The sequence below is a fragment of the Chiloscyllium plagiosum genome, unplaced genomic scaffold (assembly GCF_037043375.1).
Source record: "Chiloscyllium plagiosum isolate Xiang-an unplaced genomic scaffold, Cpla_swu_hap1 HiC_scaffold_11, whole genome shotgun sequence".
Classification (NCBI taxonomy): domain Eukaryota; kingdom Metazoa; phylum Chordata; class Chondrichthyes; order Orectolobiformes; family Hemiscylliidae; genus Chiloscyllium; species Chiloscyllium plagiosum.
The window spans coordinates 37879379-37907377 of NW_028270149.1; the positions used below are offsets into that span (position 1 = coordinate 37879379).

The following is a 27999-nucleotide window of genomic DNA, read 5'->3' on the forward strand; positions in this document are numbered from 1 at the left end:
CAGCTGTTAAGGCCTTCTGTGTCAAGAATAATCATGACCAGAATTATTCTATCCAGGTTTGATCTGTTGCTATAACCCCTAGTCATGCTGTCATGTGACTTGATATTGATCAGTAAAGATGAAGGGATATTGAGTGCATTCCAGGAAAGACAAGTGATGCTGAACCTGAAAGAATATAGAATGGATATCCAAAATTTGTAACGTCTATTCATTTATTGACTATCCCTTGTTTAGCGCTCTTAACTCAACACTCTAAAGAAAAGTCACTTTGTCACAAGAAAGCACATAGAATGGGGGATTAGATTCCTGATCTATAGTTTTTACACTAAAATCCTGTTGGGTGCCAGGAACCTAACTGACCCAAAAATCCCCTTACTAGCTCACAGTCATCACAACACTTTTGCCAATCCTCCCAGTTACTGCTGCTCTCCAAATCCTCCGATTCACTTTCCCCAATCTCTGCTTCTCTCTTCCAAACCCCTTCCTTGTTCCCTGACACTTGCCGCGACTCTTCCATCTCATTCTCACAGAAAGAGAGCTGGCATAGGAGTCAGCAAGTGGGAAACAGTGTGTGCTGGTAGGGACACTGAACCTGACAGTGGGAGGGTCAAAGGAGGGAAATAAATGACTGGGAGGAGCAGCAAGTGGGAGGTAATGAGCAAGAGTATTGGGAATGTTGACAACAGGAGAATTAGGGAAGCGGAAGTTTGATCAAAACAGAAATGAGGATTCACAGTTACAATGTGCTTCTTGGAGTGTACAAAAGAACCACAGAGAAACAAAAATGAGGACTTTTTTTGGGTAAGTTTCCAAATTTACAAACTGCACTAAAATGGAAGCATGCTGTTAGGGTCCACTCCAAAAGTGGGTATCTATACTTCATGCTCATGATCACCAGAGTAAATGGCAGGGGTGGTTTAGGATTTTTTTTTGCCTGAGTAAGGATGCAAACCATCATAACCCCAATATGGGGAATATAGGTTTTATTTTCAGGATAGTTGATCCAGTGTTATCATTTCAATGCTCAAATTTTTGTTTGTTGAGTACTTAATAAATGTTTGATTTCGCTAAAAAAGCTGCTTTTGCATTGTGAAGTCAAGGGATTCATGGGAAAGTATTTTTCAAAGCAGAATAAGTATATTAATGAATCTGAATGCTTTTTTATTGTGGTTTAAATTACAGTGAAACCGCCACCTTTAGATCTGACGAGCCTATCGACAATCAGGGGACATTACAACCATTCTTGTGTCAATAGAACGTGCAGTATGCCATTGTAAGTATACTCACTCATGTGAACAGGTTTTCCTTTGTTCCAGTTTCCCTCCTTTCAGTTTTGAGGATACGTACACCTACTGGATATAATTTCATACTCATTAACAACTCTCTTGTATTTCGCCAAAGTCTCAACCATTAAATATCCAACAGTTTCTGGGGTAGAGAATTCCAAAGATGCCCAGTACTTTGAGTGATAAGCTTCTCATCTCAGTCTCCTATCCAGAAATGGTGACCCTTGTTCTAGGTTCACCAGCTCACATAACCTTGAACTTTTCAATGAGATCATCTCTCATTTTCTAAACTCCAGAGAATATAGATCCAATTTACTCAGCTTCTCATTGCAGGACAGTTCTGTCATCCCAAGCACCAGTTTTGTGACCGTTGTCAAATGCATTTTGGAACTTCAAGTGTACTACATCCTTTATCTGTCCTCTTTGTTACATTTTTAAAATCTTTAATAAATTTGTCAAACAGGACTTCTGCTTCATAAAGCCATGTTGACATGTTCTAATCATACTTTATTTTTCTAACTGCATTGATTCCTTAATACTACTTTCCAGTATTTTCTTGTCAACTGATGTCAGGCTAACTGGCCTGTAGTTCTGTTTTGAAAGGGTAGTACTGGAAAGGCACAGCAGCTCAAACAGCATCCAAGGAGCAGGAGAATCAATGTTTCGGGCGTACGCCATTCATTAGGCTCCCTAGTTCTGTTTTCTTTCACCTTGATTTCTCAGTAGTGGAGTTAGATTTACTGCTGGGACTCTATGAAGAATTTCTTAAAATCCTAACCAGCTCATTCATTCTGTCTTCAGCTATTTACTTTATAACTTGGGCCCGGTCTACTCAATCTCTCCTCATAGCACAATTCCCTCATCAATCGCATAAATCTTTGCTGCATTCCTTCCAAGGTAATCATTGACTTCTTTAGGTAAGGAGGCCAAAACTATACAGTACTCCAAGTGAGATCTCACTATGGACCAATACAATTTCATTAAGACTTCTTTACTTATACACTCCTATTGCAGTTGCATGTTTGCTTAACACAAACTTAGCAATCTCACACCAATACTCATGAACTAAATGTGAGTTTAGTTTATTAGAAGAAATAAATTCAACAATTAAAATATTTTCTCACACTAAATGATGCAAGCTAAAATGCATAATGGCTGCCTGCCTCATTTTCTACATCCTGGTATTTGGTCATTAGAATATTTCCTCGTAAAGTGCCAACAATTCCAATCCCTCTGTAACAACAGAAAGCATATAATTTACCTTCCTAATTGCCTTCTGTTCCTGCATGTTAACTTTCTGGGATTCATGTACAATGTCACTCAGGTCCCTCAAATAGCAACATTTCTTAGGGTCCCAATTTTTAAATATATTCTTTCTTCTATTTTCTCTTTCAAAGTGAATTACTTCAAACTTTCCCATACTCAGCTATGTTTTCATCAACTTGTTTAACCGGTCAATATCTCTTTCAAAGACCTTGCATTCTCCTCATCGCTTACTTTCCTTATGATTTTATGTTGGCAGCAAACTTGGATATTTTCATCCAGTTCTTTCATCTAAGTTAATGATATGAATTAGATATAGCTAAACACCAAGCACTTATCCTTGTCTTACCTCACTAGTATTAGTCCAGCAATCTCAAAACTCTCATTTACCTCGCTGGTTACAAAAATCAGGTGGTTGTTCTTCGAGTTCAAAGAAGACAATGAAGGTTATATATATAGACCAGGATAGATTGTTGGTGATATTTACTCCTAGGAATTTGAAGCTCTCAACTATCTCCACCTCACTACTATTGATACAGACAGGGGCATGTCCTCCACTCTGCTTCCTGAAGGCAATGACCAGCTCCTTCATTTTGCTGACATTGGGGTAGAGATTATTATCTTTCCACAATGCCAGTAAGTGTTTATCTCTGGATAAAAGCAAATTACTGCGGATGCTGGAAAATCTCAGCAGGTCTGGCAGCATCTGTAAGGAGAGAAAAGAGCTGACGTTTCAAGTCTAACTGACCCTTTGTCAAAACTTTGTCAGCTTTGACAAAGGGTCAGTTAGATTCGAAAAGTCAGCTCTTTTCTCTCATTACAGAAGTTGTTTATCTCTTTCCTCAAACATGTCCCATCGTTATTTAAGATCAAACCCACTACAATGGTGTCATCAGCAAATTTGTAAATGGATTTAGAGCTGAATGTGGCCACAGCGTCGTGAGTGTACAAGTTTAGTAAGTGGCTTGGGGGCCACCGGTGTTGAGGACTATCGTGGAAGAGATGTTATCACCTACCCTTACTGATTGTGGTCTATGGGTCAGGAAATCGAGGATCCAGTTGCAGAGGAGGAACAGAGTCCTAGGTCTCGGAATTTGAAGATGACTTTTGTTGGAGTTATAATATTGAAGGTGAAGCTAATATCAATAAATAGGAACCTGATATAGGTGTCCTTGTTCAGATATTTCAGGGATGAATGTAGGTCAGGCAGATGGTGTCTGCTATGGGCCTATTGTGATGGTCAACAAATTTAGATAGACCAAGGCAATGAGGGAGGCTGGAGTTGATGTATGCCATTACTAACCTCCCAAGTGCTTCATAATGATGGATGTCAGAGCCACTGAATGGTAGTCATTAAGGCAGTTTGCCTGATTTTTCTTTGGCTCTGGGAAGATGGTAGTCCTCTTGAAGCAGTTGGGAACCTCACATCTAGTAAGGAGAGGTTAAAGATTTCTGCAACTCCTCAGATCCTCCCAGACAGGATCTGAGTGCACGGCCAGGAACTCCATCTGGGCCACTTGCTTGCCACAGGTTCACCCTCAAGAAGGCCAATCTGATGTCTGCAGCAGTGACTGTAGGTGCAGGTGAAGAAAACATTAAAGAGGACAGGTGCTAGAAAGCAACACTCCTTCATTTAATTTGAAAACACCCACAAATGGATTGGATGATTTACCATTTAAAAAGACCTGGCCCATCATTCCATTATGGAATAGCTGAGTAATCTTGATAAATTTCTTTAGACAACCATGCCATTCCAGATTTGTCCAGAAGGCCACTTTAACTGGCCAATTACTGCTCCATTAGTCTCCTGACAATCACAGTCAAGTGATGGGAAGAGTCATTGACAGTGCTATCAAGTGGTATTTACTCAGCAATAGCTTGATCACCAATATTCAGTTTGGATTTTGCCAGAGTCACTTAGCTTCAGATGTCAATATAGCCTTGGTCCAAACATGGAAAAAAAGACTGAAATTCCAAAGACAATATGAGAGTAACTATCCTTGATAACAGGCAGCATTTGGTTGTGTGTGGTATCAAAGAGCCTTCCTAAAATTGAAGTTCGTGGGGATCGGCAAAAAAAACCGTCCACTAGTTGGACATACCAAGTACAAAGGAAAGTGTTCGTGGATGTTGGAAATGGATTATCTCAACCCCAAGACCTCACTGCAGGATATCCACTGGCTATCCTAGGCCCAACCATCGTCAACTGTTTCTTCAGTGGTCATCCGCCCAAGATAAAATCTGACCTGGGGATGTTCACTGTTGGTTGCATGTTTAATTTCATTCATAATTCCTCATATACTGAAGCAGTCAATGCTCTACACAGCAAGATCTGGACAACATTCAGACTTAGGCTCTTAAATGGCAAGTAACATTTGCAACCCACAACTGAATCTCCAACAGGAGAAAACCTAACAACTGGCTTTTTGATGTGCAGTTCCATTACCATTGTTGAATTCTCCATCATCAATGTATAGGGGATACCATGCACATGAAACTGAACTAAAGTGGCTTTATAACTACAGTGGCTACGAGATCCTTACTATATTGCTATTGCAACCTGCTAAATGTGATCTTGATTTTCCAAAGTCTGAAGGCCATCTACAAAGAAGTAGTCAGCAATTAGATTAGATTAGATTACTTACAGTGTGGAAACAGGCCCTTCGGCCCAACAAGTCCACACCGACCCGCCGAAGCGCAACCCACCCATACCCCCACATTTACCCCTTTAACCTAACACTACGGGCAATTTAGCATAGCCAATTCACCTGACCCGCACATCTTTGGACTGTGGGAGGAAACCGGAGCACCCGGAGGAAACCCACGCAGACACGGGGAGAACGTGCAAACTCCACACAGTCAGTCGCCTGAGTTGGGAATTGAACCCGGGTCTCTGGCGCTGTGAGGCAGCAGTGCTAACCACTGTGCCACCGTGCCGCCCACGATGTTCTGGAATACTTGCCTGGATGGGCACAGTGACAACTCTGAAAAATTTCAACACTATCAAGGACAAAGCAGTCCTCGTGACCTGTACACATCCATCAACTTGAACATTTAGACCCTCCATCATCAGTACACCATGGCATCAGTGCATTACAACTACAAAATACACTGCAGCAACTTGCTATGGATTCTTTGAAAGCAACTTCCAAACCAGTGACTTCTACCATAGCAAGCACAAGAACACCATCATCAGCAAACTACCTTCCAAGTTGCATACAGTGATTGCTTGGAAATGTATTACTATTTCTTCATTGCTACAGAGTCAAAATCCTTAAACTTCCTAACAAATCTTCCACCTAAGGTTAGATATCCACCACATGGATTGCAGCAGTTAGAGAAGGTGGTGCACCAGTCTTTTGAGAAAACTGGCCTTGCTAGTGAATCCCATTGCGAAGAACAATTTTTAATTTATTTGGGGGTGTGAACTTTGCTGGCTGTGACATACATTGCTGTTTCTAGTGGCCCTTGGGAAGGTGGTGATGAGCTAGTTGCCTCTTGAACAGCTGCAATCCATTATAAATTCAGGTTGTAATGTATTCCAGTTTTCCATATTTCTTTCCACCTCTAATTTAAGGAATGCTCAGCCTGGTTACAGCAGTATTTCAAGAACAGGCAAGCTTCTGCTCTCTGACTAAGTAGTCATTTATCATTCGTGAGCCAGAAATTCAGCGGTATTAGCACATTTTGCCAGGGAAGCTAACACACAATATCGCAATCTGAATGATGCTGAAAATTTACTTGTACGTTTTAGAGAGCATTCAGTGAACATCTGATAGTGGAATACAAGAACCAATCGTGATACTTAAACAGCTGAGATGAGCTAAACCACTGCAGATTAGAAATTGATTGATATGTGTAGCTCAGCTGCACAGTGGATGACACCCTCACAGATTAGGCTGTTATGTCTAATTAATTTAATGGCTAATTTTGGTGCTCAGGCATGAATGTAATCCCTCTAAATCTCTTCGCACTACTTTTGGAACAGAACTGAAAATCATAATTTTACATTTGGCAATTAATTAGCCAATTATTTTTACTGTATTTATCTTCGATGTTTTTACTTAAAAGATTCTTATTCAAAATTTTAGATGACCTGTTTTAGTAAGGATATCATGGGATCCGAGTAAAAGATGGGTAAATGAAGTTCAGGGCTTAAAAATGTGTTGCTGGAAAAGCGCAGCAGGTCAGGCAGCATCAAAGGAGCAGGAGAATCGACGTTTTGGGCATAAGCCCTTCTTCAGGAATGAGGAGGGTGTGCCAAGCAGGCTAAGATAAAAGGTAGGAAGGAGGGACTTGGGGGAGGGGCGTTGGGAATACGATAGATGGAAGGTGAGAGTGATAGGCCGGAGAGGGGGTGGGGGCGGAGAGGTCAGGAAGAAGATTGCAGGTCAAGAAGGCGGTGCTGAGTCTGAGGATTGGGACTGAGATAAGGTGGGGGGAGGGGAAATGAGAAAGCTGGAGAAATCTGCATTCATCCCTTGTGGTTGGAGGGTTCCTAGGCAGAAGGTGAAGCGCTCTTCCTCCAGGCATCGTGTTGCTATGGTCTGGCGATGGAGGAGGCCAAGGACCTGCATGTCCTTGGCGAAGTGGGAGAGGGAATTAAAGTGTTCAGCCACGGGGCGGTTGGGTTGGTTGGTGCGGGTGTCCCAGAGGTGTTCTCTGAAATGTTCCGCAAGTAGGCAGCCTGTCTCCCCAATGTATAGGAGGCTACATCGGGTGCAGCGGATGCAGTAAATAATGTGTGTGGAGGTGCTGGTGAATTTCTGATGGATATGGAAAGATCCCTTGGGGCCTTGGAGGGAAGTGGGGGGGGAGGTGTGGGCGCAAGTTTTGCATTTCTTGCGGTTGCAGGGGAAGGTGCCGGGAGTGGAGGTTGGGTTGGTGGGGGGTGTGGATCTGACGAGGGAGTCGCGGAGGGAGTGGTCTTTCCGGAATCCTGATAGGGGTGGGAGGGAAATATAACCTTGGTGGTGGGGTCTGTTTGAAAGTGGCGGAAATGACGAAGGATGATACGATGTATCTGGAGGTTGGTGGGGTGGTAGGTGAGGACCAGTGGGGTTCTGTCCTGGTGGCGATTGAAGGGGCGGGAGTTCAGGTACAGAATAACTATGACCTAATTGAATGGTGGAACAAGTTGAATAGGTTAGCAGGGTTAACGGTCAGCATTTGTCTATCTGTATATAATTCTTCAGTGTTGTTTGTGCACTGAGATCTTCAGCTGCATGTTTTTCCTTTTTTAAGCAGGTGGAGTACAGCCAACTGCATCACACCAGAGAGTCAATGTACTTCAGCCAGGAGCTTTTACAACACCCTTGATGGAGAGTATGAGGAAAATTATACTGCAATGGTAAAAATAATCATACATGCAAATGTTGTCTATTACTTGTTGAGTAGTGTGCCAATGATGCAGAAGATTTCTTTTGGTAATATACGGGATAATCTCTAACACTTATAGCTGGAATTTTGGAAAAGGTTCTGAATGACACAGAAAGCTCCATATTTGTTTATAAAAATTAGTAGACACAAAAGGCCTGACACCTGTTTTATTTAGCATGCTGAATCTTCAGAAATGAATAAAGCCCAAAGGTGAATCAAGTGTTTTCATTAATCCCTCGAGCAATAAATGTTTTGCCCCCAAATTAATCCTTATTGCAATAAAAACAAAACACTATAAAATTCAGCAGGTCTGGCAGCATCAATAAAGAGAGAAACAAAGTTAACACTTCGCGTTCAGTCTAAGTCTTCTTTGCAACTCTCTTTTTCTTTCTACCAATGCTGCCAGACCTTCTCCAGCACTTTTTGTTTTTACTTCAGATTTCCAGCATCTGCAGTATTTTGCTTTTATTTTGTCCTTGTTGTGGCTTTATTATACTTAAACCGTGTCCCACCCCAAATCCCTTGCCATTTAGTCTTGTTATAATGTTCAGATAGGAACAATATAGCTAAGGGAATGAAATCTAACCACAGTAATAATACACAGCCCGATTGGCTACAGGTATAATGACAGAAATCAGTAGTCAGTGATTGAATCATTTAGCACAGTGATGCACCTTACATATATCACTAGCTAAATACTAGGAAACAAAGATAAGAAGGGAAAACAATGGATCTGTTTTTAAATTAAGAGGTGTTTTAGATATATGTAAAATGGATTAATTAAAAAAAACTCAGAGGCTTGTTTAGTTTAATTAACTTTTCTTTCATTCTTAAGAAGAAAAATGTTCTTGGGATTCTTTTGAATAAATCCTGGCAGTACCCTTCATACACAGATTCATAAAGATTCTTTTGCAGTCTCAAGTTTTTGTTTTACAAATGGTGTGAAATTCTTCAAAACTACACCTTTTAAAATGATAGTTACAATTCTGCATTTCTAGTTCATTATTATTCGGCTGCTTGCTATGAATCTGTAATGATTTTATGACGCCGATCCAATTAGAATACAATTAGAGACGTATATTATTGTACTCTTGAAAGTTACAATTCATGATTGAATGAACTTTTCAGCTTTGACCTGCTCGAGAAACTTTTGCCAGCAAACTCCTGTGTTATATCAGCTACCTGTATTCCTCTACTCCCCTCAATCCAACTTCCCTACCTCTGACTTTTCAGAAGGGCATTCTCTCTGGTCTAACCAAGATCACTAAAACAACTTCAAAAATACTTCATTAATTTAATCAGAGGGTCTCTGTAAATAGATGTCTGTTTAACCCTGAAATTGTTATTAAGCATTGCCAAAAAGAGTGATGCTGTTGGGATTTTTTGTATTAAGTGAGCTTCTATTTTGTAGAGACTAAACACTAACTTCCATTGCCTTCTCCTCTCTAACCTAGAAATACAACCTCATGACTGAATATCAAGTCAATGCTTGTAGTTTCATTGCTGACCTCATCTGCCCTAATGATATATCCCCTTGCAAGGCATCTAACCTCATAGCTTTGCAGCCCTGCACAATCTAATTCTACCTCTTTGCAAAGACTCACAAATAGGAGTGCCATAGTAGACCAATTATTATGCTTTGCTCCACCTGTGTTCTTCCAATCTCAGTTCTTCTTGTCGATGTTTTCTGACCTACATCTGTGACTCTTCTAACACCTTCTGATACTTTACCTGTTTCCAGTTTCCTTGCCCTAACATTCTCAATTTGACTGCACTTTTCTCTCACCTTATGAGGACTCCATACGATTTTCCAATATGCTGCTGCTGTTCTGATAGTTATCTTTCACATCTGTGTTCATATTTCTTTCATCAGCCATGATTTCTCTCCACAGTCATTGAAATGGCCCTTGTCCACCTTCTCCCACTTCTACCATCCCAAACAACATCTCACCATCAAATGTTTCTTTACCTCCACTTCCCATCTAGCCCTCAGAATGGATTGTTCTATTTATGAAACGCCATTCCATCTTGACTCACTCCTAATGCTTGCTCCACATACCACTATACATTTCCATCGAAGCATAAGAAATGCAACATTTACCCTTTCAATTCATTCCTCTCATCACCTAAACAACTCCTTTCAAGTGACATCGATTTATTCGGATAATTATAGTTAATATGTTGCTCTTTGCAGCAGTGGGGAAAGCAAATGTGGATTTGGTGACCATTTTGCTGAACACCTCCTTTCAGTCCTTAAGTAGGATCCTGTACTTCCAGTGACTTGTCATGTTGAATCTCTATCGCAACTTAATTTTGATCTCTTTGTCCTAGATATTCTGCATTGATCCAATGGTCAGCACCTTGCTGACTCAATATTTGAATTCAATGACTTCAGTTGATAACAAGTGGTTCATTTATTTTGAGCAGCATGTATTAATATTTTCTTCTGCTGCTGCCATTTACACCCCAGTTATGACCATTTTTGTTTCTTCCCTTGTTGTAATACCACCTCATTTTGCCTTGCACCTTTATCTCTTTTACATTTAATCTCTCCTGCCTTGTACCTTATCACAGACCTTCCTTTTTATGATTTCCATCCCTCCTTCCTCAACATGCCTCCATACCTGATTCAAAGCAAACAAATCAACAATAACAATCAAATCAACAATTGAAGTTGTAAAATGTCATTAACAGACTTCACAGGAGTATTATCAATCAATATTTGTTTTCAGTATCACTGACATTTCTAATTTTTCAAGTTCTAATAAATTGACTTCATAGAATCTAATACATTAATAAACCTACATCCAAATTAATAAATTTAGTTGACTTGAAACGTTAATTCTGTTTCTCTCTCCACAGATGCTGGCTAATGTGCTGAGTACTTCCAGCACTCTCTGTTTTTATTTCAGACTTCAGCGTTTGCAGTATTTCATTTCTAAGTGATCTGAAAATTTTTGTGACATGCTTTAATCCTTTATTTTGATTCATTCATATCTTTATCCACAGGAACGCTCTAGCTCTGTGTATAATGGTTATGGCAGCAGTCACTGGCCCCGAACTTTGAACTTGGACTATCTAGCCTTAGACTTCAATGCAACATCTCCCTCTCCTGTTCAGAAAGTATGTCCTCCAGATTTTGATTTATTGGCTTACATTAATGCATATCAGTTGACCATTTGAGATATATGTAGAAATTATAACTAACTCAAATTACAAATCTGGACATGTTCTTATGAAATACTAGCACAACTAACTATGTCATATCTCTTAATGCAAAATTCTCAGAATCATCTTCAATAATAAGATTACAAACAAGAAAGGTATGAGACAAATATTTTGAAAATATATGAGAATCTAGGATTGTAAAAGTGTTGGTGTGGGGGTTGTTCAAAAGAAAGTAATAACATGAGAGGACATGTTCAAGAGTGTAAAAAAGACAGTGGGCGGAGTCATACCAGGCTTTCTATGGTTTAGACTATGGTAAGATGAGTAGTCAAATCAGGTGAGATGGTCATTCCAATGTTGAGATCACCTCGTCTTTCCCACTTCGGTCAAATGGTGTGGAGAGATTCTCACCAGGGGGTAGTGTGTTCCCAATTGATGTTTGGTGTTGCTTGTAAACAGCCCAACTCACCACAGCTGTAATCTTAACAAACTCGCCAAACAAATTATTCATCAGGAAAAGTTGACATAGAAACCAGAGCAGGTCTTGGGGTTCAACTCATCAGTTGCTCCAAAAGATGGCCATGTTGGACACCAGCCACCAATATCTCAGGTACACTCCATGGAGACCAATCATAACCACCTCACATACCTGGGCATTGGCATCCAACATGTCACTTATAACCCTCATGGCACATCTCCGATCTACTTATAGGACCCTTCTGCACAGCAATGCTGCACTTTGGGCTGAACTGGCAACTTTATAGTAATGCTGCAACAAGGACTGTGTGCTCAGGGGGACACACCCAGCTCATGGACTGGGTCAGGCTTCATATCTGGGCTGCTCATTCACTGCTGCAGTGTTCATTTACTCTGAGCCTACCTGGATGCTCGCAGCATCTCTTCCTTGCTTTGCTATTTTGTGCTTTGCTCCCTCAGCCAGAGATACTTGGTTCATATTACTATCCCTTGCCATGCCATTTAGCACAGACACAAAGCCAAGAAGCTTGCTCTAGTTGTCAGCAGGCCTCAGTTCAGACAAGAGGAATAGACTTCTGTCAGGTGATTCTGGCACAGTCATACAAGGGCAACCTCTGATACCAGTCAAAGCCCTGCTGGGATGGCCAGAGTCAGGATCTTCTATTTATAAGAGATGAAGAGCTGAATGACAGGCAACACGGTACCTATCATGCCTATTTCTGCCCTATCAGGTCTGTTTTGCTCCCGCAATGAGACCAAGGCAGATACTTATGAAGGATACAAGTAGAATGCCATATTATTACTTCGGCAGCAGCTGGGAGGTTTCTCGAGCAAGTGTGTAGGTAATGTAGATGGAATACGGGGTTAGTGGTGTCACAGATTGGAGTGGTGAGAGTGAGTGAATGGAGAAGATGTTGCATGCTTTAATTAGAATTGGAGAATATGAGCTTTGGTGGGAAGTGGGTACAGTGGCAGAGATTGATTATAAGGTATTCGAAGGAAATGGTGGCTCTAAATACTAGCGAGCTGATGAAGGACGTTTACCATCTTCCTACAGTGCTGGGCATTCCTCCAGGTGGCTGATACTGCTTCAACTTGGGTGGCAAACTTGAACCAGGCTGGCGAGGTCTGGTGTCTTGGTCTCCACTCCTGCTCCTGCACCACTTTGTCCAGCAGGATTGTCCAAGACTATGCCCACAAAGCAGGGCAAGGATATCCTCCTGTCTACTGTGTTGGAGAAAATGTCACACACTTTGAAGGGCAGCTCAGACCTGCTCAGTGCTTGTCCAGGTTTACAGCAGCCTTTTAAATAAAGTGGTGGTGCCAGAGATGTCAGTCAATTCTGTGATTTCCAGAGAGTGGCAGGCTCTTTCCGGAAATGTTGTCTGGCAAGATCGTGGGGAGATAGGGTGTGATTAAAGTGACGAGATTAGTAAGACACAAAAAGAAAATCTTCTGAGTATCACAGTGAGATTCACTCTACGAAGCTCAACATGACACAAACCAAAAACAAGGGTATGATTCCATCCAGTGAAGTAAAAAGAAGTTTGCAAGTGTAAATGCATAAGAGAGAGGAGTGAGAATTAGTATCAATTAAAGAGATGACTCATCTTGCTTAGCATTTAATAGATGTTTTTGGTTTTATACACAGAAGCCATTCCTTTCATCTATGCTGGAAGAGAGGGTAGACTACGTCCAGGTAGATGAACAGAAGACCCAAGCTTTACAGAACACTAAACAAGAGTGGACTGATGTACGGCAATCTTGTACCCTGTCAAAAACTTTAAAATGACAATTTTTATGAACCACACCTTACAACGGATTAAGATGCAAACTGGATGAATATGGTTCAAGAAATAACTAATTGAAGGAGTGAGTTAATTTTTTATATTAAGAAGTGAACACACAGTGAAAATAGGCGGCTTCCAAATTGCTGCCTCCAACAGAGAGACAAAGAATGTTATATTTCTAATAATGATGCCACTGTATTAGATTATTCTGAGCTATTTTTGGTTTATATTTTAACAGCAATTTGTTCAGAACTGTGTCATCTAGAATTCAGAAGAATACCAAATGGTTTTATTAACTGCTGGTGTATATCTCATTTTCATATAGCAAGTCTGCTGTGAAAGGTCAAAATGCAGATCTTCTATTCTGTGCCCAAAGGCAGGTCCAATCCATAGCAGCATGTTCTCCAACACAAATGGGACAAGGAGGCTGATGCTGAATCTATCCCAGGCAGTTCAGGCATTGAACCCTGTACTGTTGGTCCCAATCTGATCCAGACCATCTGAGCCACACTGGCCACTGCAACAGTCTGAGTTGCTATGGCAATGTGCACTTTTACATGCACATTGTAGCCTGGAGGAAATGATGGTGATGGTAGAGGCTTTGCTTTTCACTCCATCACATAATGAAGCAGAAATCTTGCCCCCTTTTTACCAGCTGCGATTGGCTTATGTTTTAAGAATTTACACATTGATGTTAAACCTCTTTGACTGCGTTACAAACTTTAGCCATCAAGTCCTGGACTAGGAGATGAACCCAGTGCTCCTGGCTCAGAAGTAGGTACACAGCCTGCTATGTCACAAAATCTAAGCTCTTAGATTAAGAAAAAAGGAAAGAGAAAAGGAAAGAGAATAATTTCTATGGCACCCAGCTTGGATTTTAAAAGTCGATTGATTAAAAGAGAAAGAAAAGGGCTTAAAAGATTTCATCATTTTGAAATAGCAGGTGACTCCAGTGCGCCCTGATTTCAATGTAGTGGAAATACAGTGAAATCGGAAACTGTGTTCAACAATATTTGCTGAGAGAGCAACAAGATATAAAATCAAGGGTAACATTTCAGTAATTGTGTTGATTGCAATGACAGTGAGAGAAATCTTGGAGGTGAAGTGTAACAATGTCAAGCATCAAATTTTCCTGTGTTCAGAAGTGCAGGTGAGCTTTATGAAGACAGTGTTGAGGTTTTAAACTATTGGGAAAAACTCTGAACCTGCAGTCAGCAGGCAGGGTATAACTAGTAAGGTTGGTATTTTAATGTGGTAATTTTACCTACCAAAGGGCACCAAACACAATGATACGTAAACTGATTTTGTCCTTTGGTTGGATAGCAATCATTTATAGGTTTAAGATTTATATCTTTTTTACAAGTTTTGATTTTTGCTTGTTGCCTAAGAGAAGCAAAAGACAAATCCCTATGAAATCGGAATATAAGTCGTTTTGGAAAGCTAAAATAGAACTGCTGGACAGTTCTACAAGTCCAAATGATATATGTTCAAATTATCTTCAGTTTCTAATAGAACAGAAGTTTCTGCCTCATTCTAAGATTCCTATTTATGTTGGAATTATTATTACATTTATTGCACTAGTTTATCAGGTAGCTTTTTTTCAAATTACATAGAAGCATTTATTCTGTGACAAACAAGAAAAAAAACAGATTTTTATTTTAACTCAGGAATAGGATGTCAATGCTAATAAAACAAATACTAAAAATATACATTAAAAAAACAGAAATTGTCAAACAAGTAAACACCATGTCCAACATTACCAGAAAAGACAAGAAGATGGAGTCCCTTTGTAAGAATAAATGAAGAGCCTACGTACAAACATAACCTCTTCAATATGCTGACAGACCTGTTGCAGTATTGGGTGAGACTTTACCTCACTCAAATTGCATTTACTTACACAGAGTTAAAACTGGGCCAGTTTATTCCTTTTATCGAAATATCAGCAACTATTTGCAATTTTTCAGGAATTTTATGGGCGAACAGAATAAGTAGATTTGACCCCATCTTAGCTCAGCCTAAATCTGGTTCTACTCAATGGAATCAAACATTCCCCTCTCTTGTGAAATAGAAACTGAAAAGTATTCTGCTCAATGTTTTACTTTTTGCTATAAGCAAGTCCTGTTTACAAGCCCAAAAGAAAACATTGACATATGTAGGCGTGGTTTATGGCTTTTGCAAACATTGAAAAGTCTGAAAAGGTCATCTTGTGGTAATAAATGGGATCTCCAAATTAATTTGTGAGATAACAACCTTTGCTATTTTTTCTCTGACACCATCGCTCTCCTGTGGAACTCTTGATTTTTTTCACGTAGTATAGGTGAATAAAGATTGAGGACTGTAGCTGGATTCAGCCATCGGTTTTCTTTTTCCTTTGAAGGCATTGACTCTCTGTGAGGTTCAACCCCGTTATTATTCTTCATGTGCTGTTTGAGCTAATGCAGGTGGAGGTTAACATCATAGCTGCAGCTTATTCTATTCTCACCTATGGTTCATACATATTCACTGGATCCAGTGGGGAGTGACCAATTCCAAAGGCCAATACTGATTTTCATCACTTAGCAATAAAGACTAATTAGAATATCATATGCACTGTTCTAAATGAAATCTGCTAACTCAGCACTGAAAAGGAATAAAACCTGAGACATATTAATTTTGAAAGGTTAATGCTACTTTGAACAATGATCTTACACCCAAGGTCATTGAAAAGAGATTGTAGTCAAAAACACTAGGCAGTTTTGATAACTTACGTACAAAAAATTATTGTAACCAATACTCTCTAAGATGTTGAAAATGCACGTATACATTCAGATTAAATTTCTCTGTTAGAACATTCGACATAGGAGCAGTATTAGGCTATCGAACCCATTGAATCTTCTCCATCAATCATTGAGATCATGACCCTCACACAAGTGGAAATCAAGCTCTCAGAATTCAAAATAAAACAAAGAACTGTGGGTTCTGGAGATCTGAAACAAAAACAGAGTCTGGGAGAAACTCCATTCTCAAGAAGGTTCACAACTCAAAATCTTAACTTTATTTTTCTCTCCACATGTGCTGAGTTTCTCCAGCACTTTGTGTTTTTAGCTCTCAGCATATACCCTGTCAAGAACTTTAAATATCTTATGTTTCAATAAGGTCTCCTCTCAGTCTTTTAAATTCCAAAAGTTTTAACCTGTGGTTATAATTGCACAGTGCAATTTCTCTTGTGGATGGAATGTTGTAGCAGCAATGATTGCAACAAAAATATTTCCAACTCCTTTTTTGGTCTTGATTATATATAAATAAATCTGGTATTCATATTATATCATAAACTCAAAAGAGACAGAAAGCCAAAGATGTGTGTTTTTTCTTATGACAAATTATGTGATTACCTGGCCCATTCACCTCTCCAGGTCCAGTTGTTCATATTTGGGCCATTCAGCTGAACCTTACTACTGGACAACAGAAGCATTTCAGTGACTTTTGTTTAATTTCTTCTTATTTCTTAGCCGTGTTCTAGTGTAGAAGGCAAATAAGCAGTTGAGCAGTTGATTTTGGTGCTAAACATGATAGAATGCTATTTAATATTACATTCTACAGTTCTGCTAAGTCACGAGTCACATCACCTACATCCGTTCCATGTAAATAAAAGTAATGATGCCATTTGGCGTTAATTTTCATTCACTTTTTCAAAGGTATCACTTGAGGTCCATTACCCAGAATGCATGAACTCTTGGGATACAGATCTGCACTAGGCTTTCGCCACATTAAGCTAAATTCTAACATACTGCTCATGTCGCTGTCAAAGGCAGTGAGCATCTTCATATAGAAAGAAAACAAAAAAAATTAAATTGTTCTATTTAATTGCTCAAATGACATGTGGAAGCTTCCTACCTTCTAGCAGCATTCCAAAAAAATTGGAAAGCTATAAATTCTGTAAATACTTAGAAGATTCCACATGTTCTGTAAGAGAAATAACTTTATCAACATTTCTTTCCTTTATTAAAATTTATTTTTATCTTCATACTCTTGGGGCAAAGGCCATTAAGGGACATAGAGCAGAGTCATGTAAATGAGATCAGGTTACAGATCAGGCATGTCCTAATTGAATGGCAGAGCTGGCTGCAAAATCTGAATGGCTTTATCCTGATTTTAGTTTCCTAATTTTAATCCAATTAACTGAAAGAAAATAGGATGATGGATGGTCAATGTTAACAGCATCAACTTTATAACCAATGGGTTAATCAAAGCAAAATGGCAAGGGATACTTCATTAGCATAAATAGAAAGAGCAAGGGCTGATTGTAGCAATGAGTTTGCTTTCTTGACTATCAATGATTAATAGAGTGAAAGCCTTTGATGATTGACCACGAGAGGGATTTGCATAATCTCTGCTTAGCTATTGGTTATTTTCATCAAAAATAAAATAAGGCAGGGTACAAAAACGGTGACTGATCCAATCCCGTCAATTTTTCATGTGGCCTGTTTGGCTAAAATGACTCCATTCCGTTCACATGAACATACCTATGAACCAGGAATCATAGGCCTTTCAGCAACTTGAGCTGCCCAGCCTTTCAATAAGATCACAGTTGATCTTATTGTAGCCTCAAATCCACATTTCCATTACCCTGATAACCTTTCAGCCCCTTACTTAACAAAAATCTATCTACCTCTGTCTTAAAAAATATTCAGAAACTCTGCTTCCACAACCTTTTGAGGGCGAGAGTTCCAAGATTCACAATACTTTGAGAGAAAAGTTCTGACCTGAAATCTTTGTTTTAAATGTGAGACCTATCATTTTAAAGAGTGACGCCAGTTCTAAAATCTTCCCTAAGAGGAAACATTCCATCCACACTTAGCCCAAGACCTTTAAACAAGTTGTATCTTAGTCTTCTGAATTCAAGTGGATACAAGCCTAGCCTGTCCAACCGTTCCTCATAAGACAATCTGTTCATTCCAGGTATTCATCTGGTAACCTTCTCTGAACTGCCTCCATTGTATTTATATCTTTCCTTAAATAAAATGACTGGTACTGTACACAGTATTTCAGATGTGGGCTCGGTGCCCTGTATGACAGAAGCATAATCTCCCTACTTGTCTGCCAGATTCTATAAGTACAGTTACCTAATAGCATTTTCATGTGAACAGGAATTGCACTATAAATAACAAGAGGTACCTAGAGTTGTATAGGTAACAGCTGCCAGGAAAATAAAAGTCAGCCTACTTAGAGTCAGTCAAAAACCAAATGTAAAGGTGCACTGTACTTTGAAAGGAAAGGTCACAGTGTTACATGTGCTGTTCAAAGAGAAATATATTGCCAGTAATTTGAAAGCTAGAGCTTTCAGTCTCACACTCTAATCTCCTTTCAAAAAATGAACTACTGAACTATCACATAAATAATGTTTTGAAAGAGCTCCCAAACATATGAACAACAAGACGACATAGGGCACCTCTTTCAGTACGAATAATGTGTTTGAATTATGTGGCTTGGAAACTATAAGCTTGGAGAATTCATTAATTCATCCCTGCTAATCCATTTGAAAAAAAACAGAAATATCTTCTAAGAAAATTCAGTTTTTTTCAATGATTCCACTGTGTCCCCATAAATCTACTCAGAACTCAATTCTAGCTGTTGATCAAAAATTATGTGAAGAGTTTTTGTCAAAATCTCATTGAAATAGTAGTTTGCATTGAATTCTTCTTTAAGCTTATATATATTATGCTATAGTTATGTTTCATAACTTTTACACGATTATGTAAAAGGAGAATCCCATTGTTTTGCACCCCTTGATTGAAAGAAGATTCTGGTTTTTTGGGGGGCTGGAAGGTGGTGCATGAGTGGAGAGGGAGTAATTATTTTGGTGCAATCCTGTTTCCCAGGTGAAAACATTATACAATTATCAACAGGTTACTTGGGCAAAACAACTAATTATGAGACTCCCCAACAGTTTCAGTTTTCACAACGAAAGGATTTGACTCGAATCACAGTTTAGAAAGGGAAATAGATTGGGAAAAACTTAATTCAGAATCTTCTCCTTGTCTGTTCGTCAATTGTAAATATTTGTATATAAAGATCTGTAAAATATTTGTTAAAATAAATTGTGTGTTGTGCTACACGTCCCTTCTATGCTGTCTTTAAGGTTAAAGTAATCCATACTCAAGTTAACAATGGAGATGCACAACTAACTGCATTTTGCAAATGAAGAAATGATTCATGTGAGATAAACCAATTGAAGAATGGATACATCAAAAATAAATATGCCTGTTCTCCAATGATTCTGCCAAACATTAGGTGAAATGGTCAGAAAATTAAAAATTAAAATTAAAATACTTATAAAGTGGTAGGGCTAGAAATCAGTGTGCCCTGGCTTTCATACATTATGGTTTGATTCATAACCTGCGCGGATCATTTCTGAATGAAGTGAACAGAATATAAATTTGGTACACCCATCTCAATTGCATGATTATTGCATGGGGCCAGGTAGGTTCTTCATCGTGCTGATACCATGCTCAAGGAGGGGCAATAAATGCTGGCCAGCCAGCGACACCTACACCCCACAAGTGAATAAAAAAGAAGCAAAAGGCTAAATGTGGTAGCGCAAATACCACATTATTCAAACAGCCTGTGTGTGTCTTAAAGGGACATTGTATCTGAATAAAACTGGTCAAAGTTAAATGTTGAAAGATTAAATATCAGGGTGAAAAGAGGGTTCCAATATGATGGATATGGAATGAACGGTGTTCGTGGGAAAGCCAAGCAGAAGGAGATATGCCATAATAATGCAGGAGGTTAAGAGGTACTCAACAGCCATCATCAGAAGTCCATGGGAGCTGATGCTCAGGGAATCCATTGATGTCTGGACCTGAAGATCTGGCAGTAATGACACTAGAAGTCAAATAAGTAGTTAATGCGAATGAATTCATCTTTACATGGTATCTCCCCATTTTTTTTGCTTTCAAAATATACTATATTCATAAAAGAAATATTTATATGCATGGTCACTATACAGTAGATTATGAAGGAACAAACAAACATTGGAGTTTAACTCTACCCAACAAACAAACCAAAGGCATTTCTCACTTGTATGGGATTATATTTACATATATTTCAACCACCGGGAGGATCCGATTAGTTCATCAATTTACTTATACTAAACCCTAATCCGTCACTCGTGTAAGCACTCAGTACTCATCCATTTTACCCATACACGTTAATAAGAATATGACTGGACTATCAATCAGTGGCCTACAATAATGCACTAATATGGAATCCTGGATTCAAATTCAGTTCACTATTTTGAGACTCTGCCCGATAAACTTCAAGCCTCATGTTGAAATGGGAAAATGTAACCTCATGTCTACTAAGTCAAAAATCACACAACACCAGGTTATAGTCCATCAGGTTTAATTGGAAGCACTGGCTTTCGGAGCGCTGCTCCTTCATCAGGTGGTTGTGGAGTAAATGATTGTAAGACACAGAATTTATAGCAAGAGTTTACAGTGTGATGTAACTGAAATTATAAATTGAAAAATACTTTGATTGTTAAGTCTCTCATCTGTTAGAATGACTATGTTAGTTTCACGTCTTTCCTATGTAAATCGCAAGACTTTTTTAAAAAGTTGCATTCTCCAGTGAACTTTAACAATAGGTGTCAGCCCACATAATGTATTGAAGGCCCCCAGTGTGCTGCTGTCTGTGCCGTAATGTTTAGACTGATACTAATCTAAAAAATTAATTAACTGAATCTTACATGGATTCATGCAGTTTTTGAGCAAAGTACAATGTAACTCTGCAAGTATAAATTCATCCGACAAACTTATATGTGTATGTGTGCATGTGGGTGTGTGTGTGTTGGTGGGGGTGGTGTTGTGAGTGTCTGTGAGCGAATGTGTATGTGTGTGGTGAGTGTAAGGGAGTATATATCTGTGAGAGGGTGCATGTGTGTCTGTAGGAGTGTGTGCGTGAGTGTGTAGGAGTGTCTGTGTGTGTGTATGGTGCAATGGGGTCACCTGTAGTGTGCCATGAACCCAAGGTCCCGGTTGAGGCCCTCCCTATGGGTACTGAACTTGGCTGTCAGCCCCTGCTCAGCCACTTTTTGCTGCTGCCTGTCTTGAAGTCCGCCTTGGAGGATGGTCACCCAAAGGTCCGAAGTTGAATGTCCCGGACCACTGAATTGTTCTCTGACTGGGAGGGATTGATGTGCAGTGCCCAGTCATCCATTGCCGTAGCCTCTGCTTGGTTTCACCAATGTACCATGCCTCAGCGCATCCTTGCTTGCAGCGTATGAGATAGACAATGTTGGCTGAGTCACATGATTACCTGCCACATACAAGGTGGGAGATGTCCCCATGCATAATGGTGATATCCATGTCCACACTCTGACACGTCTTGCAGCATCTACCGTGACAGGGTTGTATGGAGTTGCTCTTAGAGCCGGGCAGTTTGCTACGAACAATGATCTGTTTGAGGTTTGCTCGTTGTTTAAAAGGCAAGCAGTGGGGGTGTGGGGAAGGTCTTGGTCAGGTTCTCATCCTCATTGATAATGTGTTGCAGGCTGCAAAGAACATGGCATAGTTTATCAGCTCCTGGGAAGTACTGGATATCAAAGGGTACCCTTTGGTTGCAGCACGTGTCTGTCTCCTGAGGAGGTCATTATGGTTCCTTGCCGTGGCACCTCGGAACTGGCGGTCGATGAATTGAGCATCATATGCAGTTCTTATGAGGGTATCCTTGAGTACTTCCAGGTGCCTGTCATGTTCCTCCTCATCTGAACAGATCCTGTGTATGGGCTTGTCCATAGGGGATGGCTGTTTTAACATGTTTTGGGTTGAAGCTGGAGAGGTGTAGGTGAGGTTATCCGTGGATTTGCAATTGGTGAGGTGCTGAGGTGCCCATCCTTGATGGGGATGGATGTGTCCAAGAATGAGACGGATAGTAGAGAGTAGTCCATGGTGAGTTTGATGGTGAGATGAAACTCGTTGATATCACTGTGTAGTTTTATCAGTGACTCCTTGCCATGGGTCCAGAGGAAGAAAATGTCGTCAATGTACCTGGTATATAGTATTGGTTGGAGGTCCGGCGTAGAGAAGATATCTTGTTCAAATTTGTGCATGAAAATGCTGGCATATTGGGGTGAAAATGTGGTCCCCATGGCTGTTCCGTGTGTCTGGATGAAGAACTGGTTGTCAAAGGTGAAGACGTTGTGATCGAGGATAAAGTGGATGAGTTGTAGGACAGTGCTTGGAGATTGGCAGTTGTTGGGGTTGAGTACTGAGGCTGTTGCTGCAATGGAATGCACAATTTTAAGACACAGAATTTATAGCAAAAGTGATGTGTGAGTGTAAACGGTGTGTGAGAATCTCTCTGGCTATGTCAAAGGCATCTTGAAACCCATTGTACAGGGGATCGCCAGCTTCTGTTGTGACACTATGGATTTCTCACAGAAACCACGGACCAGTCAAACCGGGAACATTCCTCGTCACAATGGATGTTTCAGCACTCTACACCAGCATCTCCCACAATGATAGCATGGCGGCAACAGCCTTAGTACTCAGTTGGAGAACACTTCAGAAGTCCTGGACATTCGACCTCAGACTTTCAGGTGACCATCCTCCAAGGCGGACCTCAGGACAGGTAGCAGTGAAAAGTGGCTGAGCAGAGGCTAATAGCCAAGTTCAATACCCAGAGGAAGGACCTCAACCGGGATCTTGGGTTCATGGCACACTACAGGTGACCCCATTGCACTACATACACACACACACTCCCACAGACACACACACAGACTCCCACAGACTCCCACACTTACACATGCACCCTCTCACAGATATATACCCCTTTACACTCACTCTCTCACAGACACTCACAACCCCCCCCCCCCCCCTTCCCTAAAACACACACACATACACATATAAGTTTGTGGGGTGAATTTGTACTTGCAGAGTTACATTGTAATTTGGTCAAAAACTGCATGAATCCATGTAAGATTCTGTTAATTAATTTTTTAGATTAGTATCAGTCTAAACATTATGGCACAGACAGCAGCACACAGGGGCGCTAACACCTTCAATACATTATCTGGACTGACACCAATTGTTAAAGTTCACTTGAGAATGTAACTTATAATAAAAGTCTTGCGATTTACATAGGAAAGAAGTGAAACTAACATGGTCATTCTAACAGATGAGAGACTGAAAAATACCTTGATTGTTTGTTTAATGTATAATTTCAGTTACATCACACTGTAAACTTTTGCTATACATTCTGTGTCTTACAATTGTGTACTCCATAACCACCTGATGAAGGAGCAGCGCTCCGAAAACTAATGCTTCCAATTAAACCTGGTGGACTATAACCTGTGTGATTTTTAACTTTGTACACCCGAGTCTAACACCGGCATCTCCAAATCATGTTGACTAAGGCTAACTTGGTGCTGCCATGGGAGTGACTGACAGGATCCAATCTGCCCTGAAACACTCATTTTTCATCCTGATGAGCAATAACATAAAAACAAAACAAGAAAATGAAACACCTGTTCTGTCAATACCTCCAGTTTAGAGAATAGTCATTTGTTTAAAAAAAACATGCGTCCACGATCAGACTAAAAATGTTTATTTTGTTTATAATCTCGCTGAAGCATTCTGCTATTTGGTAATGCTCTCTACATTTAATAGTAGTAAATTAAAAGAGATCACTGTTGTCCCAACAATGGTTGGATAAAAGTAAATTTGAAACTGTTAGTCCTAGGCTCTAAATCATAAACACATGATCAGTTGTTGGGATAACAGGACACAATCTCCCCAGCCACTGCACAATGTGGGTATTGCCTAAAAACAATAGGCTGAGAGATGCAGTAATAAGGTTCTTCATGTCAAGAGCATTAAGTCCCATTCTCCAGCCAAATGCTGAATGTGGACATGAGAATCTCATGAGTGAGGAGCAAGAGGCCCTATTTCCATCTATTTGCATGCATTAATATTTCATTATTATCTAATCTCACCTCATTTGCATGTGCTTTCCCATTCTCCTATATGCTGGATAGAAACTAGAAGGCAATAAGGTTACCTGGTGACTCCAGTTCACTACTTATGCCTCTGGCCATCCATCTTGGACAGCAGTTACCTATCAGAGCTTAAAGCTCACAGTATTTCATAACTTGCCTTTTACTACAGAACAAAAGTCATGCAGGTTTGCATACTTGTCAGCAGTCATCAGTCAAAGGAGTGGACATTTTGCTGTATGGCACCATGTTGTGTTAATCTAGCTGCTTATGTGGCAAACACACTGTATGTGTTTTAACCAAATGACCATAATTCTGTCTATGAAGACATCATCAATAAAGTCAAGGGAGACTCCCTTCTGTCACGGGATCTTGGTACAACAAGTCAAGAGCAGCAGTCCGATATCTGTCCAGGGATGTGGATGCAGATAGACCGCTATTTGGGGCATCCTGGGTTCAGGTTCCATAATCCTATTGTCTGGGGAGCAGGCCCTGTGGATCTAGTGCAACTTGTCACCCCTGTTACCAAAATAACAATCACCTTCCAAAGTCCCATAGACTGCACGTGACAAAGGAGTTGCTCACTTCACATCTTGGATCGTACAACATTGTATAGTGCTAAAAATATCCAACTTCTGTACTTCCATTCTTGTATTTGCAGCTGGATGGACGTTTACTCCCACAGCTGATGATTAAAGGTTACCCAATATTTACAGATGTCAGAATGTATTTACAATGAGATGTATCATCTGGGCCACCAATTTGCCCTCAAAAAGTCTTCTTCCTTTCCTTCCTTTTTCCACGTATGGAGTCAGCTATTACGAGGGGGCATAGCTTTAAATTAAGGGGTGGTAGGTATAGGACAGATGTTAGGGGTAGATTCTTTACTCAGCGAGTCGTGAGTTCATGGAATGCCCTGCCAGTAGCAGTGGTGGACTCTCTCTCTTTATGGGCATTTAAACGGGCATTGGATAGGCATATGGAGGATAGTGGGTTAGTGTAGGTTAGGTGGGCTTGGATCGGCGCAACATCGAGGGCCAAAGGGCCTGTACTGCGCTGTATTTTTCTATGTTCTATGTTCTTCTCACTACATCTTGTTTTAGCCCTAAGGTTCTCAGCTGGGATGGTTGAAGCGTCCCCTATAGTGGTTCCTTTTGACCTTAGAGTTTTGGTTGGGTTACCCTAAGGATATTTTTGTCTCGAAGACCCAGACATACTGAGTGCGTTCTGCCCAGAGGCAGGAGCACCCTCCTCGCTTAATCCCAAAGGACTGAGGATGGCAGGAATGATGGAAGTTGATTGCACAACCATCTCTGGATTGTTCTGAGAGGAGAGATCTGGAGTCCTGGGTGTAGCTACCCTGTCAAATTGTGAAGGAAGGGCACCTGGAATGAAGTCAAATGTACATTGTCTCCTCTCACCTTGCAGGTCAATGGCTAGAGAGGAGGAATACAAATCCCTGAGCAAACAGTGTCCTTGCTACAGTATTATAATGGTAGGTGCCTGTGCAACCTGAGATGCAGCATTGAAATGCAGAATTGTCCAGTAAATGGATCAGTGATGTACCATGAGGGTTCCTGGAGACTGACACATGCAGGGTGCCAATATCTGTGGACATGGGATCAGTGTGACCATGCTCATGGATCATGCCCTGAAATGTTGATGATTAATGTCCAACGTGAAGCCCTTTGGAGCAAGTGGCAAGTTGAATTCACAGTAGGTTGCCCGTGGGCGGCACGGTGGCACAGTGGTTAGCACTGCTGCCTCACAGCGCCTGAGACCCGGGTTCAATTCCCGCCTCAGGCGACTGACTGTGTGGAGTTTGCACGTTCTCCCCGTGTCTGCGTGGGTTTCCTCCGGGTGCTCCAGTTTCCTCCCACAGTCCAAAAGATGTGCAGGGTCAGGTGAATTGGCCATGCTAAATTGCCCGTGGTGTTAGGTAAGGGGTAAATGTAGGGGTATGGGTGTGTTTCGCTTCGGCGGGTCGGTGTGGACTTGTTGGGCCGAAGGGCCTGTTTCCACACTGTAATGTAATCTAATCTAAATCTAATCTAAATCTAAACATCACGACAGGCCTTGCAGACTTCTCATGAAATTCTGCTACAAATCTCCTCATAGCCCATGTTGTTCAGGCCCTATCAGGTTCCATCCATTGACTGTTTAAATCAATCAAAAGACACTCAGGTGCTATTGAAATGAGAGCAGGGAACTTGCCATGAGCAAACTTTATCCTTCAGCCAAACTACCAGAAAAGGATAAAGATTTTTGTGTATGCAACCTGACTACTGCATTTCTATGGATAGCAATAATGCCTATACTTCAGAAAGTGATCCATTGGCTGTAATGCACTTTGGAATCTCTAAATGGTGTGAATTGCATTATATAAATTCAAGGCTTTTTTCTTTAATGCTATGGTCACCTTGTCCCATGATGTCAATCCCACAAGTATTCAAATTATACTGATTTAATATGTCATATTAAAATAAGGAGGACTATTAAGAATCAATTACAGAATTTTGACGTTAACAACTAGCAATTGGGGCCATGCAGTCAGAAAGCATACAAAACTCTGTCTCACCAGCCACTTCAGAAAGATGTTCCAATCTAGAATTTGGAGGGATCTCACTCTTGTTTCCAAAGTATTATTAGTGGATGGCTATATTAAAATTGTGCAAAATAAGTACAATAATGAGGAAACAATACTTCTGTCTGTCATTTACATCACTCGATTTTTAATATTTTTCAGAATGAAGATTCAAACCTCAGAAATGAAGAACGATGCTTGTAGTTATGGAATCCTAGAATCATAGAGTCATAGAGCAGTGAAACAGATCCTTTGGTCCAATTTGTCCATGCAGACCAAGTTTCCCAATTAAACTAGTCCCATTTGCCTGCACTTGACCCATATCCCTCTAAACCTTTCCTGCTTATGTACCAGTGCAAATATCTTTTAAATATTATAACTGTACCTGCATCCACCACTTCCTCAGACAGTTCATTCCACATATGATGTGAAAAGGTTGACCCTTAGGTCCCTTTTAAATCTTTCTCCCCTCACCTTAAATATATGTCCTCCAGTTTTGAAATCCCTTATCTGAGGGAAACACCCATGTTATTCCCCTAATCTATGCATTTCATTATTTTATAAACCTCAGTAAGGGCACCCTTCAACTTCCTGCACTCCAGTGAAAGAAATCCCAGCCTATCCAACCTCTCCCTGTAACTCAAACCCTCCAGTCCCGGCAACATCCTTGCAAATCTTTTCTGAACCCTTCCAATTTAATAACATCCTTCTTATAGCAGAGCAACCAGAACAGTACACAGTGCTCCAAAAGTGGCCTCACCAATGTCCTTTACAACTCCTATACTCAACGTTCTGAGCATTGAAGGCATTGTTACAATGAGCATTTAACTGTTACGTTGTGTGATGTATGAAAATTCTCACAAATAGTGTGAAAAGATGCTTTTGATTTTTCTTGTTCTCAATTTTTTGCCCCCAAATCTTTCAGACATAAATGTATGAATGCTTGCAGTCTTCTTAACACCATGTAAAATTCTGCAAGCAATGAACCTCGATAGTCAGTTAACTATCTTTGAAGAACATCAGTCTTTCAAACCCAATAGCCACATTCATATACTTTCCAATACAGGTCTGGGCAGC

The 27999-nt window shown here is 40.3% G+C and overlaps 1 protein-coding gene across 4 annotated transcripts in view; it reads left to right on the plus strand.

The window, feature by feature from the left end:
• The window catches only part of gab3 (GRB2 associated binding protein 3), a 146196-nt gene extending 126739 nt beyond the window's left edge, over positions 1-19457 (plus strand). For 2 of the 4 annotated variants that reach the window (XM_043704854.2, XM_043704857.2), the window contains exons 7-10: positions 1183-1273; positions 7794-7899; positions 10938-11051; positions 13225-19457. In XM_043704854.2, coding sequence (XP_043560789.1) covers positions 1183-1273; positions 7794-7899; positions 10938-11051; positions 13225-13365 — 452 coding nt within the window. In that variant the 3' untranslated portion in view covers positions 13366-19457. The remainder of the gene's footprint in view (positions 1-1182; positions 1274-7793; positions 7900-10937; positions 11052-13224) is intronic. The other 2 variants (XM_043704856.2, XR_006313792.2) reach the window with 2 other exon arrangements.
• Positions 19458-27999: the final 8542 nt, after the last annotated feature.